Genomic DNA, 25,748 nt, shown 5'->3' with positions numbered 1-25,748 from the left:
CTTGGCATGACAATGAAGAGTTGGATTTGGTTACCAAGCTTCCCTTCTTCTTCTTTCATTTGGTTTCCCTAAATTAGGGTTTATATCCCAACCGGCACCCTATTCCGTAGTGCACTATGTAGGGAATATGGTGCCGTTTGGGAAGTACCAGGAAATGTTTTGTTGTTGTTTTTCTGTGGGACGTGATGTGTCACTGGTTTAGGATATTACACACTGTATGAATTATACATGGCCAGAACTAAATTAAATATTTACATAACCCACATAATCAGGATGTGACTCAGTGTTTGTGTGTGTGTGTGTGTGTGTGTGTGTGTGTGTGTGTGTGTGTGTGTGTGTGTGTGTGTGTGTGTGTGTGTGTGTGTGTGTGTGTGTGTGTGTGTGTGTGTGTGTGTGTGTGTGTGTGTGTGTGTGTGTGTGTGTGTGTGTGTGTGTGTGTGTGTGTGTGTGTGTGTTCGTGTTCGTGTTCGTGTTCGACTTCACTCGCATCACATCTTACCATTGCATAGGATGTGTTGAAGTACAGAACTGAATAGCCTACAGAAGCGAATGTGTAGAAACCTGCCCCTCAAAAAGAGTACGTTATATTGTCACTCTGTGGTCAGTAGACTTGTCTCGTCAACTTGAACGTTTGGAGTTCGATATTCGATACATGCCTGTGGAACTCAACTCCCCTTTGCATTTTGATTTCCACTAACCATCACTGCCCAACTCCATGTGCTACAGGCACGTTCACTGAAAAGGCACTGCCGGAGTGTTGAGGTAAGTTTTAGGAGGAAATCTCATTATTGAAAATCTAGGCTATTTTATTAAGGAAACAGATCAATTGAAGAAAAAGGCAGGGTGTAGCCATGGCTGTGGTAACTAGTGACAACCGGGTTCTTCTGGTAACAAATGGGTTGGAGCTGTGCACCTGCGCACAGGGTCTTTATTGCAAATTGAGTGTTGTTGTCAAGTCAAGTGTAGATTCGCTGGTTCTGAGAGCGTTCGGCGATGGGACTGGAGTAAGACCGTGGCGGGGAAGCGACCACTCCGGACCAGGTAAGATTAGAAAAATGATGTCAGCATTTGAGCCTAAATAGCCTCTAGTGAACTTGTCATTCATGTTATTAAAATAATTGTTTTGCAAAGAGTTTCTCTAGAGTTGTGAAAACGGCATTTTATAGCACGTAATTGTACAATGAGGATTGGGGGAATGAGTAGAGACACTACATTATCTTCTGTCTACCGCTGTGGGGAGAATGGTCTGTTTTCAGCACCGCAATTGAAAACTAACTAACTAAATCGATCAATTTATCGACATTTAGTCTTGCCGTCTTTAATCTGAACAAACAATGTGGGAAAAATAAGCGGAGGAATCGGCTGGCGAGAACCAGTCGGGTATCTAAATGTGATACGTGTAATATGTAGAACCAGTCGGGTATCTAAATGTGATACGTGTAATATGTTGTGTCGCACGTCTCTCTCTCTTCATGACACATCATGCACCTCAGTTCAGTGATAATAATAGATTAGCTAGTTATCTTGACAGTGTTACACACAACGCATCTTGTCAAGTGTTATGAGTAAGTCTCTAGTGTACTCATTTCTGTTTTTCACTCAAGCTATTCAAGTAAGAAGAGAATAGCTCCTTATAGACCCAGTGTGTGTGTGTGTGTGTGTGTGTGTGTGTGTGTGTGTGTGTGTGTGTGTGTGTGTGTGTGTGTGTGTGTGTGTGTGTGTGTGTGTGTGTGTGTGTGTGACTCATCCGTGGGTGGCTATCAACCCTTGGGCCTTGGCGTCATGGCGTCATCCTACACAGACAGAGCGCTATCCTTCTAACGTTGCTTGACGACACTGAGGCGAAGGAGACACCCAGGGAATACTGAAGCGACGGGGCCTCGTTTCACAAAACAGTTCTTATGCAAAAACTTAGGAAGCTTCTTAAGAAAAACAATAAGAAGTTCATAAGATAATTAGTAGGTACAATTCCTCAACAATATATTAAGATTTCATGTTTTTCTTATGAACTTTTGAAATATCTTTCCTGCAGTAAAATGACCAAATGGCACTCTAGTGGCCTCATGGGTGGAATGTTTTTAATATTTGTAATACTTTTATAATGAATAAATATTATTAAAAGAAAACTGCCAACAATCTGGTGTTTCTATGTCAAACGGTTTTATTATAAACTCAGCAAAAAAATAAACGTCCTCTCACTGTCAACTGTGTTCATTTTCAGCAAACTTAACATGCGTAAATATTTGTATGAACATAACGAGATTCAACAACTGAGACATAAACTGAACAAGTTCCACAGACATGTGACTAACAGAAATGGAATAATGTGTCTCTGAACAAAGGGGGGTCAAAATCAAAAGAAACAGTCAGTACCTGGTGTGGCCACCAGCTGCATTAAGTACTGCAGTGCATCTCCTCCTCATCTCCTCATTTCTGGGGGGGATGGCCCTCGCCCTCCGATACAACAGGTTCCAGATGTGCTCAATGGGATTGAGATCCAGGCTCTTCGCTGGCCATGGCAGAACACTGACATTCCTGTCTTGCAGGAAATCACACACATAACGAGCAATATAGCTCAAATCAAATCAAATTTTATTTGTCACATACACATGGTTCATTGAACAAGCATGGGAAACAGTGTTTAAACCCTTTACAATGAAGATCTGTGAAGTTATTTGGATTTTTACGAATTATGTTTGAAAGACAGGGTCCTGAAAAAGGGACGTTTCTTTTTTTGCTGAGTTTATTTAAGTCTCCTTTGATGTATAGTACCAGTCAAAAGTTTGGACACACCTACTCATTCCGGGGTTTTTCTTTATTTTTACTATTTTCTACATTGTAGAATAATAGTGAAGACATCAAAACTATGAAATTACACATATGGAATCATGTAGTAACCAAAAATGTTTAACAAATCAAAATATATTTGAGATTCTTCAAAGTAGCCACCCTTTGCCTTGATGATTGCCAAGTGTTTGCAAAGCTTTCTCTCAACCAGCTTCATGAGGTAGTCACCTGGAATGCTTTTCCAACAGTCTTGAAGGAGTTCCCACATATGCTGAGAACTTGTTGGCTGCTTTTCCTTCACTCTGCGGTCCAACCCATCCCAAACCATCTCAATTGGGTTGACATTTGCTTCCGTTTCCGTAACAGACATTTGCTTCCGTTTCCGTAACAGACATTTGCTTCCGTTTCTACACCCCAGATCACAAGCAAACACAGTTGACTTTCATAGCAGCCACATACAAACAGCATGATCACTTAGCTCATTAATTTCTTCTCGTATCTACGCGCTCTCCTCCTCTCACCTTTTCCCTTCACTTGTGGGCTTCAGTGCACAACACATCAGCAGTCTGTGACCAGGCAAAAATACCATTCCATGCCAAAACTTCCTATCATAACTAGAGGTCGACCGATTATGATTTTTCAACGCCGATACCGATACCGATTATTGGAGGACAAAAATAGCCGATACCGATTAATTGGCCGATTTATTCGATTTTTTATATATATATATATATCATACACATACACATACACAAATTTTTGTAATAATGACAATTGCAACAATACTGAATGAACAATGAACACTTATTTTAACTTAATATAATACATAAATACACACACACACACACACAGGTCTGAAGTGACAATGATACTGAAGAGTCTGCTTAGGAGACAAATACTCTCAACTGTTTGAATAAAAATAGAGTTTAAGTTACCTGTGATGAATGTTGAAAACAAAAACTTTAATTTCTATATGCAGGAAATCCTATTTTAATAATGGGCATGGTAAGAATTGACAACCAAAGTGCGAGTCATAATTCCCATGACACCTTCTAGCAAAATCTGAAAAGCGGTTCCTTCATTTATTCCATAGGATGTTTTTAGATTCACTTAAAATAAGGTCTGTGTTTCGTGTAGGCTTACACCACCGTGCCAATTTTATAGCTGTGTAGATATCCATAGGACAAGGTAACTCTGATCAATATTGGCTAAAAATAATCGAAGATAATGAGTGGATTTATGAAAATATGTTGACAAACGTTACTTTATCCTAGAGAGATTTACACGGGTATCAAAACGCCGAGGCGGTTTAAGCCTGCACGAAACGCAGACCTTATTTGAAGTAGATCAAGACATTCTCTATGGAAGACATGAACGGTACAATAACGAATGAACCCCTTTCAAGTTCAGCCGCAAGTTATTACAGGAATTATAACGCGTCGACTATTTCTCTCTAAACCATATACCTTTGACGAATCCGGAAACTTTCACCTCGAAAACAAAACGTTTATTCCGTTCCGTATTTTATCTAACGGGTGGCATCCATGAGTCTAAATATTCCTGTTACATTGCACAACCTTCAATGTTGTCATAATTACGTAAAATTCTGGCAAATTAGTTCGCAAAGAGCCAGGCGGCCCAAACTGTTGCATATACCCTGACTCTGCGTGCAATGAACGCAAGAGAAATGACACAATTTCACCTGGTTAATATTGCCTGCTAACCTGGATTTCTTTTAGCTAAATATGCAGGTTTAAAAATATATACTTGTGTATTGATTTTAAGAAAGGCATTGATGTTTATGGTTAAGTACATATTGGAGCAATGACAGTCATTGATTGATTGTTTTTTATAAGATAAGTTTAATGCTAGCTAGCAACTTACCTTAGCTTACTGCATTCACTAACAGGAAGGCTCTTCATGGAGTGCAATGTAATCAGGTGTTAGAGCATTGGACTAGTTAACTGTAAGGTTGCAAGATTGGATCCCCCAAGCTGACAAGGTTAAAAATCTGTCGTTCTAGGCCGTCATTGAAAATAAGAATGTGTTCTTAACTGACTTGCCTAGTTAAATAAAGATGAAATAAACGTGTAATTTTTTTTAAACAAAAAATCAAATAAAAAATATCGGCAAATCGGCGCCCAAAAATACCGATTTCCGATTGTTATGAAAACTTGAAAACTTGAAATCGGCCCCGATTAATCGGCCATTCCGATTAATCGGTCGACCTCTAATCATAACCACTAACCGCTACACACAGCCTACATCGTTGTCACCATATTAACTAAGTCAACATAGCTACTAGAACTAACACGTTAGTAAACCCGCTACAATCATGCAGTACAGTGTTCAGCAAGCAGTTTAGCAGTTACACCGGCAACCCCAGGTGGCAATAAATTAATAAAACCAAAAGCTTACTTGGAAGCGTTCCAGTGTTGGCTAGCCATAGCCAGCTAGCTAACATGGCATCCCTCTCTGTTTGAGTAGGCTAAACTAGCTAGCTGCATTCACTAGCTAAGTAAGTGAAAGCTCAAGTTTTTTTTAAATAGAACAAAATATAGCTAGCTCTCTCTCTCGCTCGCTCTCTCTCTCTCTCTCTCTCTCTTGCTTTTCCATTTTGGAAGAATTTAATTTGTTCAACTATTGTCTTTCTCTTTCCTTGAGTCAACTACTCCCCACATTTTATGCACTGCAGTGCTAGCTAGCTGTAGTGTATGCTTTCAGTACTAGATTCATTCTCTGTTCCTTTGATTGGGTGCACAACATGTCAGTTCATGCTGCAAGAGCTCTGATAGGTTGGAGGACGTCCTCCGGAAGTTGTCATAATTGCTGTTTAAGTCTATGGAAGGGGGTGAGAACCATGAGCCTCCTAGGTTTTGTATTGAAGTCAATGTACCCAGAGGAGGACGGAAGCGATCTGTCCTCTGGCTACACCATGGTGCTATCCTACAGAGTGCTGTTGAGGCTTCTGTAGTCCTTCATTGCATAACAGTGTGTTTTAATCAATTATTTGGTGACGTGAATATATTTAGTATAGTTTTATCTAAAAATGATAACTTTGACTATTTTTCTGAAATTCACTGAGGATGGTCCTCCCCTTCTTCCTCTGAGGAGGCTTCACTGGTAGTCTACAGTAGGAGACAAGGAGACAGTTGCTGTTGGTTGTCTACAGTCTGCCAATGATTTATATATACACTAGATGACTGGTAAGGGGCTCTGTGCTGAAGCCACCCACTGAGCCTCCATCTTGGCACTCCCACACTATTTTGGTAGCTATAGAAATGCATTTATATTAATGTCTACATTAGTTTTAGCCACATTTATTCTATTACAGACACCTTAATGCATCCTTTATCATTATATTATGTGAGCTAAACATAAATGCATTTAAAAAAAACTGTAAAAAAAAAAATCCTTAAAGTATATATATTTTTGATTACTAATGTTACTGTTCCCACTATAATAAAAATTATTATACTTAAATATGTGTAATTTTGTCTTTGATACATTTAATTGAAATACTGTAGAATTTAATTAATTCCTATGGAGCACTTCTTCTACGGGGGAGTGCCAATATGGCCGACCAGTGGCTTCAAAGCCTCTCAATGGCCAATACATAGCATCAGCAATCTAGGGTTTATATATTATTGTATTTTACAGTCTAAAGCAGGAGACGAGACAGTTTGATGTATGTCTGTAGGCCTTGGAAACAGTTAGGGAAAGATAACCACAATTGTGTGTGTGTGTGTGTGTGTGTGTGTGTGTGTGTGTGTGTGTGTGTGTGGTGTGTGTGTGTGTGTGTGTGTGTGTGTGTGTGTGTGTGTGTGTGTGTGTGTGTGTGTGTGTGTGTGTGTGTGTGTGTGTGTGTGTGTGTGTGTGTGTGTGTGTGTGTGTGTGTGTGTGTGTGTGTGTGTGTGTGTGTCTCTCCAGGTGTGTGAGGTGTGATGGCGTCGTGCTCTGAGGCCTGTAACTCGTCTGGATGTGGGGCAGGGTCCTCAGGCTGTGAGGTAAGATCTTACTAATCTGCTTTCAGTAGAATCTTAGTTTGAATTACACATTTATACACTGGTATTTATTATTTGGTTCAGGATGCCAAGATTACTCACCATGGAATAATGTTTGAATGGGAATATCCATTCTACGTCTTCTATTTCTATGGTTCCCTCCTACAGGTAGGTTCTAGCTGTGCCTGTCTGCAGTTTGGGGTGCGTTCCTACCTGCACCATTTCTACGAGGGGTGCAGCACTGCGTCAGGGTGGGATAGAGACCCTGAGGGAGACGTCCAGACCTTGAGATCGCCCCTGAGGTGGAGCTCAGCACTCTGGAAGGTAGATAACTAATGCACCGTCAATGTTTGACCTCCTCTCTCTCTCTATGTCTCTCTCTATGTCTCTATGTCTCTATGTCTCTCTCTCTCTCTCTCTCTGTCTCTATGTCTCTCTCTCTCTCTCTCTCTCCATGTCTCTCTCTCTCTCTCTCTCTGTCTCTATGTCTCTCTCTCTGTCTCTATGTCTCTATGTCTCTCTCTCTCTCTCTCTCTCTCTCTCTCTCTCTCTCGCTCTCTCTCTCTCTCCATGTCTCTCTCTCTCTGTCTCTATGTCTCTATGTCTCTCTCAATTCAATTCAATTCAATTCAATTCAAGGGGCTTTATTGGCATGGGAAACATGTGTTAACATTGCCAAAGCAAGTGAGGTAGATAATATACAAAAGTGAAATAAACAATAAAAATTAACAGTAAACATTACACATACAGAAGTTTCAAAACAATAAAGACACTACAAATGTTATATTATATATACACAGTGTTGTAACAATGTACAAATGGTGTTATGCTGGTGAATGAGGACCCAAAAGCGACTTAATTAATAGAAACAGAGTCTTTATTCCAGTCTTAAACAAAAACCGATACTCCTGGATATTATCTTAGGTAAATCCAAAACAGGAAAACTGAAATCCTCTCGTCAGTAGAGAGGAACGACTGGAGACGCGGCCACAGACTGCAGGTCGCTTCGGGAAGGCACAGGCCGTAGCTGACATAGACACCTGCTCACACGCAGCATCTGAAGAAGGCAAAAACACGACAGGGCGGAACAAGGACACAGAACAGCAAACATCAAACAAGGATCCGACAAGGACAGAAGCGGAAAACAGAGGGAGAAATAGGGACTCTAATCAGAGGGCAAAATAGGGAACAGGTGTGAAAGAGTAAATGAGGTAGTTAGGAGAATGAGGAACAGCTGGGAGCAGGAACGGAACGATAGAGAGAGAGAGCGAGAGAGGGAGAGAGGGAGGGATAGAAAGAGGGAAAGAACCTAATAAGACCAGCAGAGGGAAACGAATAGAAGGGAAGCACAGAGACAAGACATGATAATCAATGACAAAACATGACAGTACCCCCCCACTCACCGAGCGCCTCCTGGCGCACTCGAGGAGGAACCCTGGCGGCAACGGAGGAAATCATCAATCAACGAACGGTCCAGCACGTCCCGAGATGGAACCCAACTCCTCTCCTCAGGACCGTAACCCTCCCAATCCACTAAGTACTGGTGACCACGTCCCCGAGAACGCATGTCCATGATCTTCCGTACCTTGTAAATAGGTGCGCCCTCGACAAGGACGGGGGGGGGGAGGGAAGACGAACGGGGGCGCGAAGAAAAGGTTTGACACAGGAGACATGGAAGACAGGGTGGACGCGACGAAGATGTCGCGGAAGAAGCAGTCGCACAGCGACAGGATTGACGACCTGAGAGACACGGAACGGACCAATGAACCGCGGAGTCAACTTGCGAGAAGCTGTCGTAAGGGGAAGGTTACGAGTGGAAAGCCACACTCTCTGACCGTGACAATACCTAGGACTCTTAATCCTACGTTTATTGGCGGCTCTCACAGTCTGCGCCCTGTAACGGCAAAGTGCAGACCTGACCCTCCTCCAGGTGCGCTCACAACGTTGGACAAAAGCCTGAGCGGAGGGAACGCTGGACTCGGCGAGCTGGGACGAGAACAGAGGAGGCTGGTACCCAAGACTACTCTGAAACGGAGATAGCCCGGTAGCAGACGAAGGAAGCGAGTTGTGAGCGTATTCTGCCCAGGGGAGCTGTTCTGCCCAAGACGCAGGGTTTCGAAAAGAAAGGCTGCGTAATATGCGACCAATCGACTGATTGGCCCTTTCTGCTTGACCGTTAGACTGGGGATGAAACCCGGAAGAGAGACTGACGGAAGCACCAATCAAACGACAGAACTCCCTCCAAAACTGTGACGTGAATTGCGGGCCTCTGTCTGAAACGGCGTCTAACGGGAGGCCATGAATTCTGAACACATTCTCAATGATGATTTGTGCCGTCTCCTTAGCGGAAGGAAGCTTAGCGAGGGGAATGAAATGTGCCGCCTTAGAGAACCTATCGACAACCGTAAGAATCACAGTCTTCCCCGCAGACGAAGGCAGACCGGTAATAAAGTCTAAGGCGATGTGAGACCATGGTCGAGAAGGAATGGGAAGCGGTCTGAGACGACCGGCAGGAGGAGAGTTACCTGACTTAGTCTGCGCGCAGTCCGAACAAGCAGCCACGAAACGGCGCGTGTCACGCTCCTGAGTAGGCCACCAAAACCGCTGGCGAATAGAAGCAAGCGTACCCCGAACGCCGGGGTGGCCAGCTAACTTGGCAGAGTGAGCCCACTGAAGAACAGCCAGACGAGTAGAGACAGGAACGAACAGAAGGTTACTAGGACAAGCGCGCGGCGACGCAGTGTGAGTGAGTGCTTGCTTTACCTGTCTCTCAATTCCCCAGACAGTCAACCCGACAACACGCCCTTCAGGGAGAATCCCCTCGGGGTCGGTAGAAGCCACAGAAGAACTAAAGAGACGGGATAAGGCATCAGGCTTGGTGTTCTTATTTCCCGGGCGATAAGAAATCACGAACTCGAAACGAGCGAAAAACAACGCCCAACGAGCTTGACGTGCATTAAGTCGTTTGGCAGAACGGATGTACTCAAGGTTCTTATGGTCAGTCCAAACGACAAAAGGAACGGTCGCCCCCTCCAACCACTGTCGCCATTCGCCTATGGCTAAGCGGATGGCGAGCAGTTCGCGGTTACCCACATCATAGTTGCGTTCCGATGGCGACAGGCGATGAGAAAAATAAGCGCAAGGATGGACCTTATCGTCAGAATGGAAGCGCTGGGACAGAATGGCTCCCACGCCCACCTCTGAAGCGTCAACCTCGACAATGAATTGTTTAGTGACGTCAGGAGTAACAAGGATAGGAGCGGATGTAAAACGCTTCTTGAGGAGATCAAAAGCTCCCTGGGCGGAACCGGACCACTTAAAGCACGTCTTGACAGAAGTCAGAGCTGTGAGAGGGGCAGCCACTTGACCGAAATTACGAATGAAACGCCGATAGAAATTAGCGAAACCGAGAAAGCGCTGCAACTCGACACGTGACTTAGGAACGGGCCAATCGCTGACAGCCTGGACCTTAGCGGGATCCATCTGAATGCCCTCAGCGGAAATAACAGAACCGAGAAATGTGACAGAGGAGACATGAAAGGCGCACTTCTCAGCCTTCACGTAGAGACAATTCTCTAAAAGGCGCTGGAGTACACGTCGAACGTGCTGAACATGAATCTCGAGTGACGGTGAAAAAATCAGGATATCGTCAAGGTAAACGAAAACAAAGATGTTCAGCATGTCTCTCAGTACATCATTAACTAATGCCTGAAAGACAGCTGGAGCATTAGCGAGACCGAACGGCAGAACCCGGTATTCAAAATGCCCTAACGGAGTGTTAAACGCCGTTTTCCACTCGTCCCCCTCTCTGATGCGCACGAGATGGTAAGCGTTACGAAGGTCCAACTTAGTAAAGAACCTGGCTCCCTGCAGAATCTCGAAGGCTGACGACATAAGGGGAAGCGGATAACGATTCTTAACCGTTATGTCATTCAGCCCTCGATAATCCACGCAGGGGCGCAGAGTACCGTCCTTCTTCTTAACAAAAAAAACCCCCGCTCCGGCGGGAGAGGAAGAAGGCACCACGGTACCGGTGTCGAGAGAAACAGACAGATAATCCTCGAGAGCCTTACGTTCGGGAGCCGACAGAGAGTATAGTCTACCCCGAGGGGGAGTGGTCCCCGGAAGGAGATCAATACAACAATCATACGACCGGTGAGGAGGAAGAGAGTTGGCTCTGGACCGACTGAAGACCGTGCGCAGATCATGATATTCCTCCGGCACTCCTGTCAAATCACCAGGTTCCTCCTGAGAAGAGGGGACAGAAGAAACAGGAGGGATAGCAGACATTAAACACTTCACATGACAAGAAACGTTCCAGGATAGGATAGAATTACTAGACCAATTAATAGAAGGATTATGACATACTAGCCAGGGATGACCCAAAACAACAGGTGTAAAAGGTGAACGAAAAATCAAAAAGGAAATGGTCTCACTGTGGTTACCAGATACTGTGAGGGTTAAAGGTAGTGTCTCACATCTGATACTGGGGAGAAGACTACCATCTAAGGCGAACATGGGCGTGGGCTTCCCTAACTGTCTGAGAGGAATGTCATGTTTCCGAGCCCATGCTTCGTCCATAAAACAACCCTCAGCCCCAGAGTCTATCAAGGCACTGCAGGAAGCAGCCGAACCGGTCCAGCGTAGATGGACCGACAAGGTAGTACAGGATCTTGATGGAGAGACCTGAGTAGTAGCGCTCACCAGTAGCCCTCCGCTTACTGATGAGCTCTGGCTTTTACTGGACATGACATGACAAAATGTCCAGCAGAACCGCAATAGAGGCAAAGGCGGTTGGTGATTCTCCGTTCCCTCTCCTTAGTCGAGATGCGAATACCTCCCAGCTGCATGGGCTCAGTCTCTGAGCCGGTGGGAGGAGATGGTTGAGATGCGGAGAGGGGGAACACCGTTAACGCGAGCTCTCTTCCACGAGCTCGGTGACGAAGATCTACCCGTCGTTCTATGCGGATGGCGAGTGCAATCAAAGAGTCCACGCTGGAAGGAACCTCCCGGGAGAGAATCTCATCCTTAACCTCAGCGTGGAGTCCCTCCAGAAAACGAGCGAGCAACGCCGGCTCGTTCCAGTCACTGGAGGCAGCAAGAGTGCGAAACTCTATAGAGTAATCCGTTATGGATCGATCACCTTGACATAGGGAAGCCAGGGCCCTGGAAGCCTCCTTCCCAAAAACTGAACGATCAAAAACCCGTATCATCTCCTCTTTAAAGTTCTGATAATCGTTAGAACACTCAGCCCTTGCCTCCCAGATAGCTGTGCCCCACTCCCGAGCCCGACCAGTAAGGAGTGATATGACGTAAGCGATCCGAGCTCTCTCTCTTGAGTATGTGTTGGGCTGGAGAGAGAACACAATATCACACTGGGTGAGAAAGGAGCGACACTCAGTGGGCTGCCCAGAGTAACATGGTGGGTTATTAACCCTAGGTTCCGGAGACTCGGAAGACCAGGAAGTAGCTGGTGGCACGAGACGAAGACTCTGAAACTGTCCTGAGAGGTCGGAGACCTGAGCGGCCAGGGTCTCAACGGCATGACGAGCAGCAGACAATTCCTGCTCGTGTCTGCCGAGCATTGCTCCCTGGAACTCGACGGCAGTGTTGCGAGAATCCGTAGTCGCTGGGTCCATTCTTGGTCGGATCCTTCTGTTATGCTGGTGAATGAGGACCCAAAAGCGACTTAATAGAAACAGAGTCTTTATTCCAGTCTTAAACAAAAACCGATACTCCTGGATATTATCTTAGGTAAATCCAAAACAGGAAAACTGAAATCCTCTCGTCAGTAGAGAGGAACGACTGGAGACGCGGCCACAGACTGCAGGTCGCTTCGGGAAGGCACAGGCCGTAGCTGACATAGACACCTGCTCACACGCAGCATCTGAAGAAGGCAAAAACACGACAGGGCGGAACAAGGACACAGAACAGCAAACATCAAACAAGGATCCGACAAGGACAGAAGCGGAAAACAGAGGGAGAAATAGGGACTCTAATCAGAGGGCAAAATAGGGGACAGGTGTGAAAGAGTAAATGAGGTAGTTAGGAGAATGAGGAACAGCTGGGAGCAGGAACGGAACGATAGAGAGAGAGAGCGAGAGAGGGAGAGAGGGAGGGAGAGAGAGGGATAGAAAGAGGGAAAGAACCTAATAAGACCAGCAGAGGGAAACGAATAGAAGGGAAGCACAGAGACAAGACATGATAATCAATGACAAAACATGACAAATGGTTAAAGCACACAAGTTAAAATAAATAAGCATAAATATGGGTTGTATTTACAATGGTGTTTGTTCTTCACTGGTTGCCCTTTTCTTGTGGCAACAGGTCACAAATCTTGCTGCTGTGATGGCACACTGTGGAATTTCTCCCAGTAGATATGGGAGTTTATCAAAATTGGATTTGTTTTCAAATTCTTTGTGGATCTGTGTAATCTGAGGGAAATATGTCTCTCTAATATGGTCATACATTGGGCAGGAGGTTTCTCTCTCTCTCTCTCCCTCCCCCTCTCTCTCTCTCTCTCTCTCTGTCTCTATGTCTCTCTCTCTGTCTCTCTCTCTCTGTCTCTATGTCTCTGTCTCTGTCTCTGTCTCTATGTATCTCTCTCTCTCTCTCTCTCTCTCTCTCTCTCTCTCTCTCTCTCTCTCTCTCTCTCTCTCTCTCTCTCTCTCTCTCTCTCTCTCTCTCTCTCTCTCTCTCTCTCTCTCTGTCTCTATGTCTCTCTCTCTGTCTCTCTCTCTCTGTCTCTATATCTCTGTCTCTGTCTCTGTCTCTATGTCTCTCTCTCTCTCTCTCTCTCTCTCTCTCTCTCTCTCTCTCTCTCTCTCTCTCTCTCTCTCTCTCTCTCTCTCTCTCTCTCTCTCTCTCTCTCTCTCTCTCTCTCTCTATATGTCTCTCTCTCTCTCTCTCTCTCTCTCTCTCTCTCTCTCTCTCTCTCTCTCTCTCTCTCTCTCCCTCCCCCTCTCTCTCTCTCTCTCTCTCTCTCTCTCTCTCTCTCTCTCTCTCTCTCTCTCTCTCTCTCTCTCTCTCTCTCTCTCTCTCTCTCTCTCTCTCTCTCTCTCTCTCTCTCTCTCTCTCTCTCTCTCTCTCTCTCTCTCTCTCTCTCTCTCTCCCCCCCCCTCTCTCTCTCTCTCTCTCTCTCTCTCTCTCTCTCTCTCTCTCTCTCTCTCTCTCTCTCTCTCTCTCTCTCTCTCTCTCTCTCTCTCTCTCTCTCTCTCTCAATTGACTTGACTTTGACTTTATTGACATGGCAAGTTATTATTACTTACATTGTCAAAGTATACATATCGAAAAATTTAAATAAAATATATATGTATATATATACACAAAATATATATATATATTTATATATAAATAAATGGTGGGATTAACAGCAATAATAATAGTAGTAGTGGACATGGGATTACCATTAATAACAGCTACAACAACAATATTAATCAGAACAACAATACATTAAAGCAACAGTAGTAGACCAGTGTCAACATGACTGAGAAGACACATGACCTGGTACGAAAGACAAAACAAAACTAAGCTAAATGGGAAATATTATCAACATTACTTTGCATTTTTCACTGGCTGTCCCTCAGGCTGTGGCAGGAGGACACATATTTGGCTGCCAAAACTGCACATTTTGGCTTTTCACCCAATAAATATTTGAATTTTTCTTCATCTTTTATAGTTTCAAATTCTTTGTATTGAATTATAATTTTGGGAAAGAAATATGCTCTTAGGTCTGAGTATTTGTCACAGTGTAGTAGGAAATGCACTTCTGTCTCTACCTCTTCCCTGGAGCAGAGTGAGCACAGCCTGTCCTCCCTGGGCAGCCAGGTTTGTCTGTGACGACCGGTCTCTATAGCCAGACTGTGCTCACTGAGTCTGTACCTAGTCAATGTTTTCCTCAGTTTTCTATCAGTCACAGTGGTCAGATAGTCTGCCACCATGTACTGTCTGTTTAGAGCCAAATAGCATTGAAGTTTACTTTGATTTTTTGTGGTGTCTTTCCAATAGGTTATATATTTTTCTTTTTGTTTTGTGATGATTTGGTTGGGCCAGATTTTCTGAGGGCTGTCCCGAGGCTCTATGGGGTTGGTTTGGGTTGGTGAACTGAGCCTCAGAACCAGCTGGCTGAGGGGACTCTTCTCTGGTTTCATCTCTTGACATTGTAGAGCTGTGTGATGGAATGTTTTAGGGTCACTTGTTTTTAGATGGTTGTAAAATTTGATGGCTCTTTTTTCTATTCGAATGAGGAGGGGATATTGGCCCAATTCTGCCCTACATGCGTTATTTGGAGTTTTTCTTTGTACTTGCAATACAGTCTTGCAAAACTCTGCATGCAATACTTCAATTGGATGTTTGTCCCATTTAGTAAATTCATTATTAGACAGCGGACCCCATACTTCACTGCCATATAGAGCAATTGGTTCTATAACTGATTGAAAAATTTTGAGCCAGATTCTAATTGGAATTTCAATTTTGATGTTCCTTTTAATGGCATAGAATGCTCTTCTTGCTTTGTCTCTCAGCTCATTCACAGCCATGTGAAAGCTACCTGTGTTGCTGATATTTAGTCCTAGATATGTGTAGTTTTTGGTGTGTTCTAATAGAACTGTGTCCAAATAGAATTTATATTTGTCATCCTTATTTCCGGACCTTTTTTGGAATATCATTATATTTGTTTTTTTTAGGTTAACGGTCAGAGCCCAAGTCTGACAGAACCTGTGAAGATGATCTAGGTGTTGCTGTAACCCCTCTTTAGTGGGAGACAGCAGCACCAGGTCATCTGCGTACAGCAGACACTTGATTTCAGTGTTGTGTAGGGTGATACCAGGTGCTGCCGATTCTTCTAATGTTTTTGCCAATTCATTAATGTAGATGTTAAATAATGTTGGACTTATTGGGCAGCCCTGTTTCACTCCACGCCCCTGAGAGAAGAAGTCTGTTTGCTTGTTGCCAATTTTAACCGCACATTTGTTTTTAGTGTACATTGATTTAATAAAATCATATGTTTTCCCTCCAATACCACTTTCTATTAGTTTATAAAAAAGACCTTCGTGCCAAATTGAATCAAATGCTTTCTTGAAATCTACAAAACACGAGTAGATTTTGCCTTTGTTTTGGTTAACTTGTTTATCAATTAGAGTGTGGAGGGTGTAAATGTGGTCTGTTGTACGATAATTTTTTAGAAATCCAATCTGGCTTCTGCTCAGGACGTTGTGTTCGTCAAGGAAATGATGTAGTCTGCTATTTATAATACTGCAGAGAATTTTCCCCAAGTTGCTGTTAACGCATATTCCTCTGTAATTATTTGGGTCAAATTTGTCTCCATTTTTATAGATTGGTGTGATCAATCCCTGGTTCCAAATATCGGGGAAAATACCTGCAGTGAGGATAATGTTGAAGAGTTTGAGTATAGCCAATTTGAATTTGTGGTCTGTATATTTGATCATTTCATTTAAATTTCATTTAATCTCTCTCTCTCTCTCTCTCTCTCTCTCTCTCTCTCTCTCTCTCTCTCTCTCTCTCTCTCTCTCTCTCTCTCTCTCTCTCTCTCTCTCTCTCTCTCTCTCTCTCTCTCTCTCTCTCTCTCTCTCTCTCTCTCTGTCTCTCTGTCTCTATGTCTCTCTCTCTGTCTCTCTCTCTCTGTCTCTATGTCTCTCTCTCTGTCTCTGTCTCTGTCTCTCTCTCTCTCTCTCTCTCTCTCTCTCTCTCTCTCTCTCACTCCCTCCCCCTCTCTCTCTCTCTCTCTCTCTGTCTCTCTCTCTCTCTCTCTCTGTCTCTATGTCTCTCTCTCTCTCTCTCTCTCTCTCTCTCTCTCTCTCTCTCTCTCTCTCTGTCTCTGTCTCTCTCTCTCTCTCCATGTCTCTCTATATCTCTCTCGCTCCCTCTGTCTGTCTGTCTGTCTGTCTGTCTGTCTGTCTGTCTGTCTGTCTGTCTGTCTGTCTGTCTGTCTGTCTGTCTGTCTGTCTGTCTGTCTGTCTGTCTGTCTGTCTGTCTGTCTGTCTGTCTGTCTGTCTGTATCTCTGTATCTCTGTATCTCTGTATCTCTGTATCTCTGTATCTCTGTCTGTATCTCTGTCTTTCTCTCTCTCTCGCTCATATATTTCTGAACTCCCCTTCTCCCTCTGTCTGTCTCTACCCTCTTTCTCCACCTCTTTCTCTACCCTCTCTCTCTCTCTTTCCCCCTCACCCCGCTCTCTCTCCCTCTCTCTCAGGACTCTCTGGCCCTTGGTCTCTTGATGGTGACCTCTGGTCTGGTCAGTCTGTCCGTGGGTTACTCCTCTCTCTCTCTCTCTCTCTCTCAAATTCAAATTCAAATTCAAGCTGCTTTATTGGCATGAAAAACATTGTGTCAATATTGCCAAAGCAACAATGTATACAATATACATTGTAATACAATTAAAACAATGACAAATAATAATATAGAATGGCAGTAAATAATAATACAAAATTAAATATAAAAATAGTAACAATAAAATGGTAACAGTCAATAGTCGAATGTTATGTATGGTGTAATGCACCACTACCACCACCACCATCATTAAACTGCTATCATTACCATTACCACCCATACCATTACTATTTGGAATGATAAACAACAATAATAATACTAATAACAATAACAGTAAAAACAATAACAGTCATAATAAGTAAGTTACTGCTTACTATGCAGATGTTATTATTCAGTGTCCCTCAGGCTATGGCAGGCAAATACATATTTGGCTGCAAGAGGAGCCATTGCTCTTTCGCCCATGAGTATTTTTAGTTTTTCCTCTGGGTTTAATAAGTTAAAATTTGGAATAAATGTAGTCATTTCTGTGAATAATGAATCTCTTGGTGAGGAATATTTATCACAGTAAAGGAGAAAGTGCATCTCTGTTTCTACCTCCCCTGTCGTGCAGTGACCACATACACGCTCCTCTTTGGGTAGCCATGTCTTTTTATGTCTGCCGGTTTCTATTGCCAATCGGTGGTCACTCAGCCTGTACTTGGTAAGGATCTGTCTCTGCTTCGAATCTCTGACAGAGTAGAGATATTCAGCCAATTCATATTCTCTGTTTAGGGTCAGATAGCAATTTAGTCGGCTTTGGGATTTTGTTTCGTTTTTCCAATGTTGTAAATATGAGTCCTTTGATTGGTTCATGATTTTGTTTATTGGAATTCTTTGTTTTGAAGCAGTGCTGGTGTCAGCTTGGTTGGTTAGGTCCAACACCAGCTGACTGAGAGGGCTCGTTTCTGGGCTCAGCTCTTGGGTTTGAAGTGCTTTAAATTGCAGACTCGAATTTGGACTTGAATTTAGATGTAGCCAAAATTTTAATGATCTTTTCTGTATTTTCATTATTACTGGAAAGCGGCCCAATTCTGCCCTACATGCATTAGTTGGTGTATTTCTCTGGACTTGTAGGATTTTCCGACAGAATTCTGCATGTAGGGTTTCAATTGGATGTTTGTCCCACATTTTAAAGTCCAGTTTATTGAGTGGCCCCCAAACCTCACTTCCGTAAAGAGCTATTGGTAGGATTACACTGTCAAATATTTTGGTCCAAATTCTAATTGGGATGTTGATTTTGAATAATTTCATTTTTATTGCATACAATGCTCTGCGGGCTTTTTCTTTGAGTGCATTCACTGCCATATTAAAGTTTCCCGATGCAGATATGGTCAGACCAAGGTAGGTGTAATTTTTTGTGTGTTCAATTATGGTGTTGTTCAGGGTGAATTTATATTTGTGTTTCTGACATCTGTTTTGTTTTTGGAAAATCATGATTTTAGTTTTTGGGAAATTTACTGCCAGGGCCCAATTATGGCAATATTGCTCTAGAATATTAATGTTCTGTTGAAGACCTTCTTTGGTTGGTGATAGAAGTACCAAGTCATCAGCATATAGCAGGTATTTCACCTCTGTGTCAAATAGTGTGAGTCCTGGGGCTGGAGAATGGTCCAACATGTCTGCTAATTCATTGATATAAATGTTGAAAAGATTTGGACTCAAACTACAGCCTTGTCTCACACCTCGACATTGTGAAAAGAATTCTGTTCTTTGGTTTTTGATTTTTATTGCACACTTGTTTTCTGTGTACATACATTTTATTAAGTCATACACCTTACCACCAAGCCCACTTTGTAGAATTTTGTAGAATAGCCCTTCGTGCCAAATAGAATCAAATGCTTTTTTAAAGTCAATAAAGCAAGCAAAGATTTTGCCCTCTTTTTTTTGGTGGACGTGTTTATTAATTAGTGTGTGTAAGGTGTATATATGGTCAGTAGTGCGATGGTTAGGGAGAAAGCCAATTTGACATTTAGTTATTACATTTTTTTCTTGAAGAAAGGTTTGGATTCTTGAATTCAAAATGCTACAGAAAACCTTTCCCAAGTTACTGTTTACACAAATTCCCCTGTAATTATTGGGGTCTGATTTGTCTCCACTTTTGTGGATAGGGGAGATGAGCCCCTGGTTCCAGACATCAGGGAAGCAGCCAGAAGTTAAAACCATGTTGAACAATTTAAGCACAGCATTTTGCAACTCAGGTGTGCTGTTTTTCAGCATTTCATTTCTGATGTTGTCTAGACCACAAGCCTTCTTTGATTTAATAGATTTGAGCTTTTCATTTAGTTCTTGTTGGGTTATTGGGTAATCTAATGGATTTTGGTTATTTTTAATGACTGATTCAAGGATGTTCAATTTTTCTTTAATTTCTAATTGGTTCTGTTTTAAGTCTTTTTGTGGGATGTTTTTGTATAGATTATCAAAATAAGTTTTCCAAATTCCTACATCTTGTATGGCTAATTCTTGTGGCTTTGTTGTGCTTAAATTGTTCCACATGTCCCAGAACTGATTTTGGTCAATTGCGTTTTCAATTTCATCAAGTGTCTTGTTGGTATAATTCAGTTTCTTGCGTTTCAGTGTATGTTTATACTGTTTCAGAGTTTCAAAGTATTCATATCTCTCTCTCTCTCTCTCTCTCTCTCTCTCTCTCTCTCTCTCTCTCTCTCTCTCTCTCTCTCTCTCTCTCTCTCTCTCTCTCTCTCTCTCTCTCTCTCTCTCTCTCTCTCTCTCTCTCTCTCTCTCTCTCTCTCTCTCAGGTCTCTCTGGCCCTTGGTCTCTTGATGGTGACCTCTGGTCTGGTCAGTCTGTCCGTGGGTTACTCCTCTCTCTCTCTCTCTCTCTCTCAGGTCTCTCTGGCCCTTGGTCTCCTGGTGGTGACCTCTGGTCTGGTCAGTCTGTCCGTGGGTTACTCCTCTCTCTCTCTCTCTCTCTCTCTCTCAGGTCTCTCTGGCCCTTGGTCTCCTGATGGTGACCTCTGGTCTGGTCAGTCTGTCCGTGGGTTACTCCGGCCCCTCCAGGATCGAGTCCTTCGGGGAGGGGGACCTCCTCTTCATAGACACCCAGGCTGTCAGCTTTAACAGGGGTCTGCATCACTGCGTGGCGGCCGGGATCGGTCTCACCTGCCTGGGAACGGGTCTGACCGTGGCGGGCCTCCTTTTCTGGTCCTTCTCTAGGAGCCGATTGAAAGAGAGGCTATATCGGAGAGAGAGTGAGAAGGGAGGGGTGGAGTGTGGAAGGAAGGGAGGGACAGAGGGGGGAGCACAGGGGGAGATGGGGATGGCTGTTATGAAGGCCCCTGGAGCAGGGGATGGGAAGGTGCCTGCCACCCTGTCCAAAGTGGAAACGGTACAGCCATCAGGAAGAGAATCCCCATAGGGTGACCACTGGTTTTACACGGTCTTTATGTGGTGCACATGTGTCCTCTTTTAAAATGAGCTGAATTTTGTCAAATCACATATGTTGAAAAGTCTATAAGCTATTTGAATGGTGGTCACATATGTTGAAAAGTCTATAAGCTATTTGAATGGTGGTCACATATGTTGAAATGTCTATAAGCTATTTGAATGGTGGTCACATATGTTGAAATGTCTATAAGCTATTTGAATGGTGGTCTTGATAAGGAGGGATTTGGTACAAATCTCATACATTTGTTCTTTGAATTTACTCGTCAATGATTTTTGCATCGTATTCCACCTCACTGTTATAAAATATAAGAAATTTACTTTTCTCATGTCATTTTAGAACAAATGGGAAGACCTATTTGAATTTTACTCAATTCAATAACACTCTTTCTCCTAAGAGGAATTTTGTGTTGGGTAAAGCAATCCGTGTGGAATTGAATACATACAATGCATACATGAATATACTGTATTATCACATGATTTATAGCGGGTGTGTTTACCCACATGCGTAAACACTCCCGCCCCATTGAGCATCACACCCATTACCTGTATTCTTGGTCTCCAGGCAACCTGTATGTGTTCTATTTTCACGCACCCGAACCAACAACCTTCTCTCTAATTGGTCAATTTATTCCAAGCTCTTATTGGCCATCAATGCATGTCCCTGTTCTTCAGCTGCACTGATGTGAACACCTGGACAGGTAGAAGCAATGTAGGGGAAAGCGTCCTGGGAACTTGCTTACACTTGTCCAATTCTTTGTCAATGTAGTGTAGATGAAGGGAAGGAGAGGAGGAAAGGAAACAGCTGAAGACCATTGAGATACAGCCTGTATGAAGTGTCTAAGTTCAACTGTCATGAGGAACCTTGTTAACATTTCACTCAACATGATGTGGAGTGAAGTGAATAGGTATAGTATAGTATACCTGCATAGTATATACCTGTATAGTATACCTGCATAGTATATACCTGCATTGTATATACCTGTATAGTATATACCTGTGTAGTATACCTGTATAGTATACCTGCATAGTATATACCTGTAAAGTATACCTGCATAGTATATATCTGTATAGTATACCTGCATAATATATACCTGTATAGTATACCTGCATTGTGTATACCTGCATAGTATACCTGTATGGTATATACCTGCATAGTATACATGTATGGTATATACCTGCATAGTATACCTGTATGGTATATACCTGTATGGTGTATACCTGTATGGTATATCTGCATAGTACATACCTGTATAGTATATACCTGTATAGTATACCTGTGTGGTATTTACCTGTATGGTATATACCTGTATAGTGTATACCTGTATAGTATACCTGTGTGGTATATACCCGCATAGTGTATTCCTGTATAGTATACCTGTGTGGTATATACCTGCATAGTGTATTCCTGTATAGTATACCTGTGTGGTACATACCTGCATAGTGTATTCCTGTATAGTATACCTGTGTGGTATATACCTGCATAGTGTATTCCTGGATAGTACACCTGTGTGGTATATACCTGCATAGTGTATTCCTGTATAGTATACCTGTGTGGTATATACCTGCATAGTGTATTCCTGTATAGTATACCTGTGTGGTATATACCTGCATAGTGTATTCCTGTATGGTATACCTGTGTGGTATATACCTGTATAGTATACCTGTGTGGTACATACCTGTATTGTATACCTGTGTGGTACATACCTGTATAGTATACCTGTGTGGTACATACCTGTATTGTATACCTGTATGGTACATACCTGTATAGTATACCTGTGTGGTACATACCTGTATTGTATACCTGTGTGGTACATACCTGTATTGTATACCTGTATGGTACATACCTGTATTGTATACCTGTATGGTACATACCTGTATTGTATACCTGTGTGGTACATACCTGTATTGTATACCTGTGTGGTACATACCTGTATTGTATACCTGTGTGGTACATACCTGTATTGTATACCTGTATGGTACACACCTGTGTGGTACACACCTGTATAGTATACCTGTATGGTACATACCTGTATTGTATACCTGTGTGGTACATACCTGTATTGTATACCTTTATGGTACACACCTGTGTGGTACACACCTGTATTGTATACCTGTATGGTACATACCTGTATTGTATACCTGTGTGGTACATACCTGTATAGTATAGCTGTATGGTACACACCTGTATTGTATACCTGTATGGTACATACCTGTATTGTATACCTGTTTGGTACACACCTGTATTGTATACCTGTATGGTACATACCTGTATTGTATACCTGTGTGGTACATACCTGTATTGTATACCTGTATGGTACACACCTGTGTGGTACACACCTGTATAGTATACCTGTATGGTACATACCTGTATTGTATACCTGTGTGGTACATACCTGTATTGTATACCTGTATGGTACACACCTGTGTGGTACACACCTGTATTGTATACCTGTATGGTACATACCTGTATTGTATACCTGTGTGGTACATACCTGTATAGTATAGCTGTATGGTACACACCTGTATGGTACACACCTGTATTGTATACTTTTATGTGAGAATTGGAGTGGAGAAAACGGTTGTCTGCTGAATAAACCCCTGATCTGCAAACTCTACCTGGAGTTGAATTACTGATGTTCTACTGACTCAGGTCTCGACATTAACACTTGTCTTCTTGTCCGGGACAAGTAAAAAAACATTTAGAATAAGACTGTATATCGCAATATCAAACAATTTCGCAGATCAGAATTGGATCAGAGATGCCCAACATTGGAATAATACATAAATAACAAAGCCTACAGGTCAAAGTGTAGGATATATGCATTTTGGCTACAGCCTTGTGTCCAAACCAATGCTGACATGAGGGAGGCGCCAGGAAATGTAGCATAATTTAAATGAAACTTTGAGTTACATGAAGTACGAGTCAAAAGTTTGGACATGCTTATTTATTCCATGTTTTATTTTTCCTTAAATTAGTGGAGACATCAGAACAACGAAATAACACATATGGAATCATGTAGCAACCAAAAAGGTGTTAAAAAAATCAAAATATATTTGAGATACTAGAAAAGTTAAATTCCACAAATGAAAAGTTAATTTGTGGAATTTCTTTCCTTCTTAATGCGTTTGAGCCAATCAGTTGTGTTGTGACAAGGTAGGGTTGGTTTACAGAATATAGCCCTATTTGGTAAAAGACCAAGTCCATATTATGGCAAGAACAGCTCAAATAAGCAAAGACAAACAACAGTCTATCATTACTTTAAGTCATGGTCAGTCAATCTGGAAAATGTCCTTCTTTCACATGGCACAAACTATCAAGGCACAAGGCAAGACCCAGATGCAGACACAGGACGCAGATGGTTGGAGTCTTACAATGTTTATTAATCCAAAAAGGGGTAGGCAAGAGAATGGTTGTGGACAGGCAAAAAGGTCCAAACCAGATCTGAGTCCAAAAGGTACCGAAGGGCAGGCAGATTCAAGGTCAGGGCAGGCAGGATGATCAGGCAGGTGGGAAAGTAGTCCAGAGTCAGGCAGGGGTCAGAACCGGAAAGACTAGCAAAAGAGAAGAGAAAAGGAGTACGGGGAAAAACACGCTGGTTGACTTGACTAAACATACAAGACGAACTGGCACAGAGAGACAGGAAACACAGGGATAAATACACTGGCACAGAGAGACAGGAAACACAGGGATAAATACACTGGCACAGAGAGACAGGAAACACAGGGATAAATACACTGGCACAGAGAGACAGGAAACACAGGGATAAATACACTGGCACAGAGAGACAGGAAACACAGGGATAAATACACTGGCACAGAGAGACAGGAAACACAGGGATAAATACACTGGCACAGAGAGACAGGAAACACAGGGATAAATACACTGGCACAGAGAGACAGGAAACACAGGGATAAATACACTGGCACAGAGAGACAGGAAACACAGGGATAAATACACTGGCACAGAGAGACAGGAAACACAGGGATAAATACACTGGCACAGAGAGACAGGAAACACAGGGATAAATACACTGGCACAGAGAGACAGGAAACACAAGGATAAATACACTGGCACAGAGAGACAGGAAACACAGGGATAAATACACTGGCACAGAGAGACAGGAAACACAGGGATAAATACACTGGCACAGAGAGACAGGAAACACAAGGATAAATACACTGGCACAGAGAGACAGGAAACACAGGGATAAATACACTGGCACAGAGAGACAGGAAACACAGGGATAAATACACTGGCACAGAGAGACAGGAAACACAGGGATAAATACACTGGCACAGAGAGACAGGAAACACAGGGATAAATACACTGGCACAGAGAGACAGGAAACACAGGGATAAATACACTGGCACAGAGAGACAGGAAACACAGGGATAAATACACTGGCACAGAGAGACAGGAAACACAGGGATAAATACACTGGCACAGAGAGACAGGAAACACAAGGATAAATACACTGGCACAGAGAGACAGGAAACACAGGGATAAATACACTGGCACAGAGAGACAGGAAACACAGGGATAAATACACTGGCACAGAGAGACAGGAAACACAAGGATAAATACACTGGCACAGAGAGACAGGAAACACAGGGATAAATACACTGGCACAGAGAGACAGGAAACACAGGGATAAATACACTGGCACAGAGAGACAGGAAACACAAGGATAAATACACTGGCACAGAGAGACAGGAAACACAGGGATAAATACACTGGGGAAAATAAGCGACACCTGGAGGGGGTGGAGACAATCACAGGGACAGGTAAAACAGATCAGGGTGTGACACAAACAGCATATTGAACCCTGTTTCACACAGCACACACATCATATTGATCTGAACCCTGTCATTTCTAAGGAATGAACTGTACATTCCAAACATCATTGTTAATGATCATTCTCAATGTACTATTGATTATGAACAGCATATTATCATCTGATATTACCAGACCTGTCAGCGGCGTGCAAGACTGGAGCAGTTGCTCAGAAACAATACAGATGCTGTTGTATTTCAGTTGAAGCGTGTTCCATGTAGATCTGTGTGTTCCATGTAGATCTGTGTGTTCCATGTAGATCTGTGTGTTCCATGTAGATCTGTGTGTTCCATGTAGATCTGTGTGTTCCATGTAGATCTGTGTGTTCCATGTAGGTCTGTGTGTTCCATGTAGATCTGTGTGTTCCATGTAGATCTGTGGCAGGCTCTACTGCA

The 25,748-nt window shown here is 42.9% G+C and overlaps 1 protein-coding gene across 3 annotated transcripts; it reads left to right on the top strand.

Moving 5' to 3' along the window:
* Positions 1-509: 509 nt before the first annotated feature.
* Positions 510-23,134, top strand: LOC139555288 (neurensin-1-like). Of its 3 annotated transcripts, none has more exons than XM_071368972.1 (5): positions 510-762; positions 6,718-6,794; positions 6,960-7,115; positions 19,872-19,913; positions 20,056-23,134. In XM_071368972.1, exons 2-5 carry the CDS (start codon positions 6,732-6,734, stop codon positions 20,488-20,490), a joined length of 696 nt encoding a protein of 231 aa, XP_071225073.1. In that variant the 5' UTR covers positions 510-762; positions 6,718-6,731; the 3' UTR covers positions 20,491-23,134. The 3 variants fall into 3 exon arrangements, with proteins under 3 accessions (XP_071225073.1, XP_071225072.1, XP_071225074.1); XM_071368971.1 differs by lacking the exon at positions 510-762 and adding an exon at positions 919-1,041; XM_071368973.1 differs by lacking the exons at positions 510-762; positions 19,872-19,913 and adding an exon at positions 919-1,041.
* Positions 23,135-25,748: the final 2,614 nt, after the last annotated feature.

Source organism: Salvelinus alpinus, chromosome 26 (assembly GCF_045679555.1).
Source record: "Salvelinus alpinus chromosome 26, SLU_Salpinus.1, whole genome shotgun sequence".
Classification (NCBI taxonomy): domain Eukaryota; kingdom Metazoa; phylum Chordata; class Actinopteri; order Salmoniformes; family Salmonidae; genus Salvelinus; species Salvelinus alpinus.
Note: the sequence above shows the minus strand (reverse complement) of the source record. Positions and strands in the feature narration are given on the sequence as shown.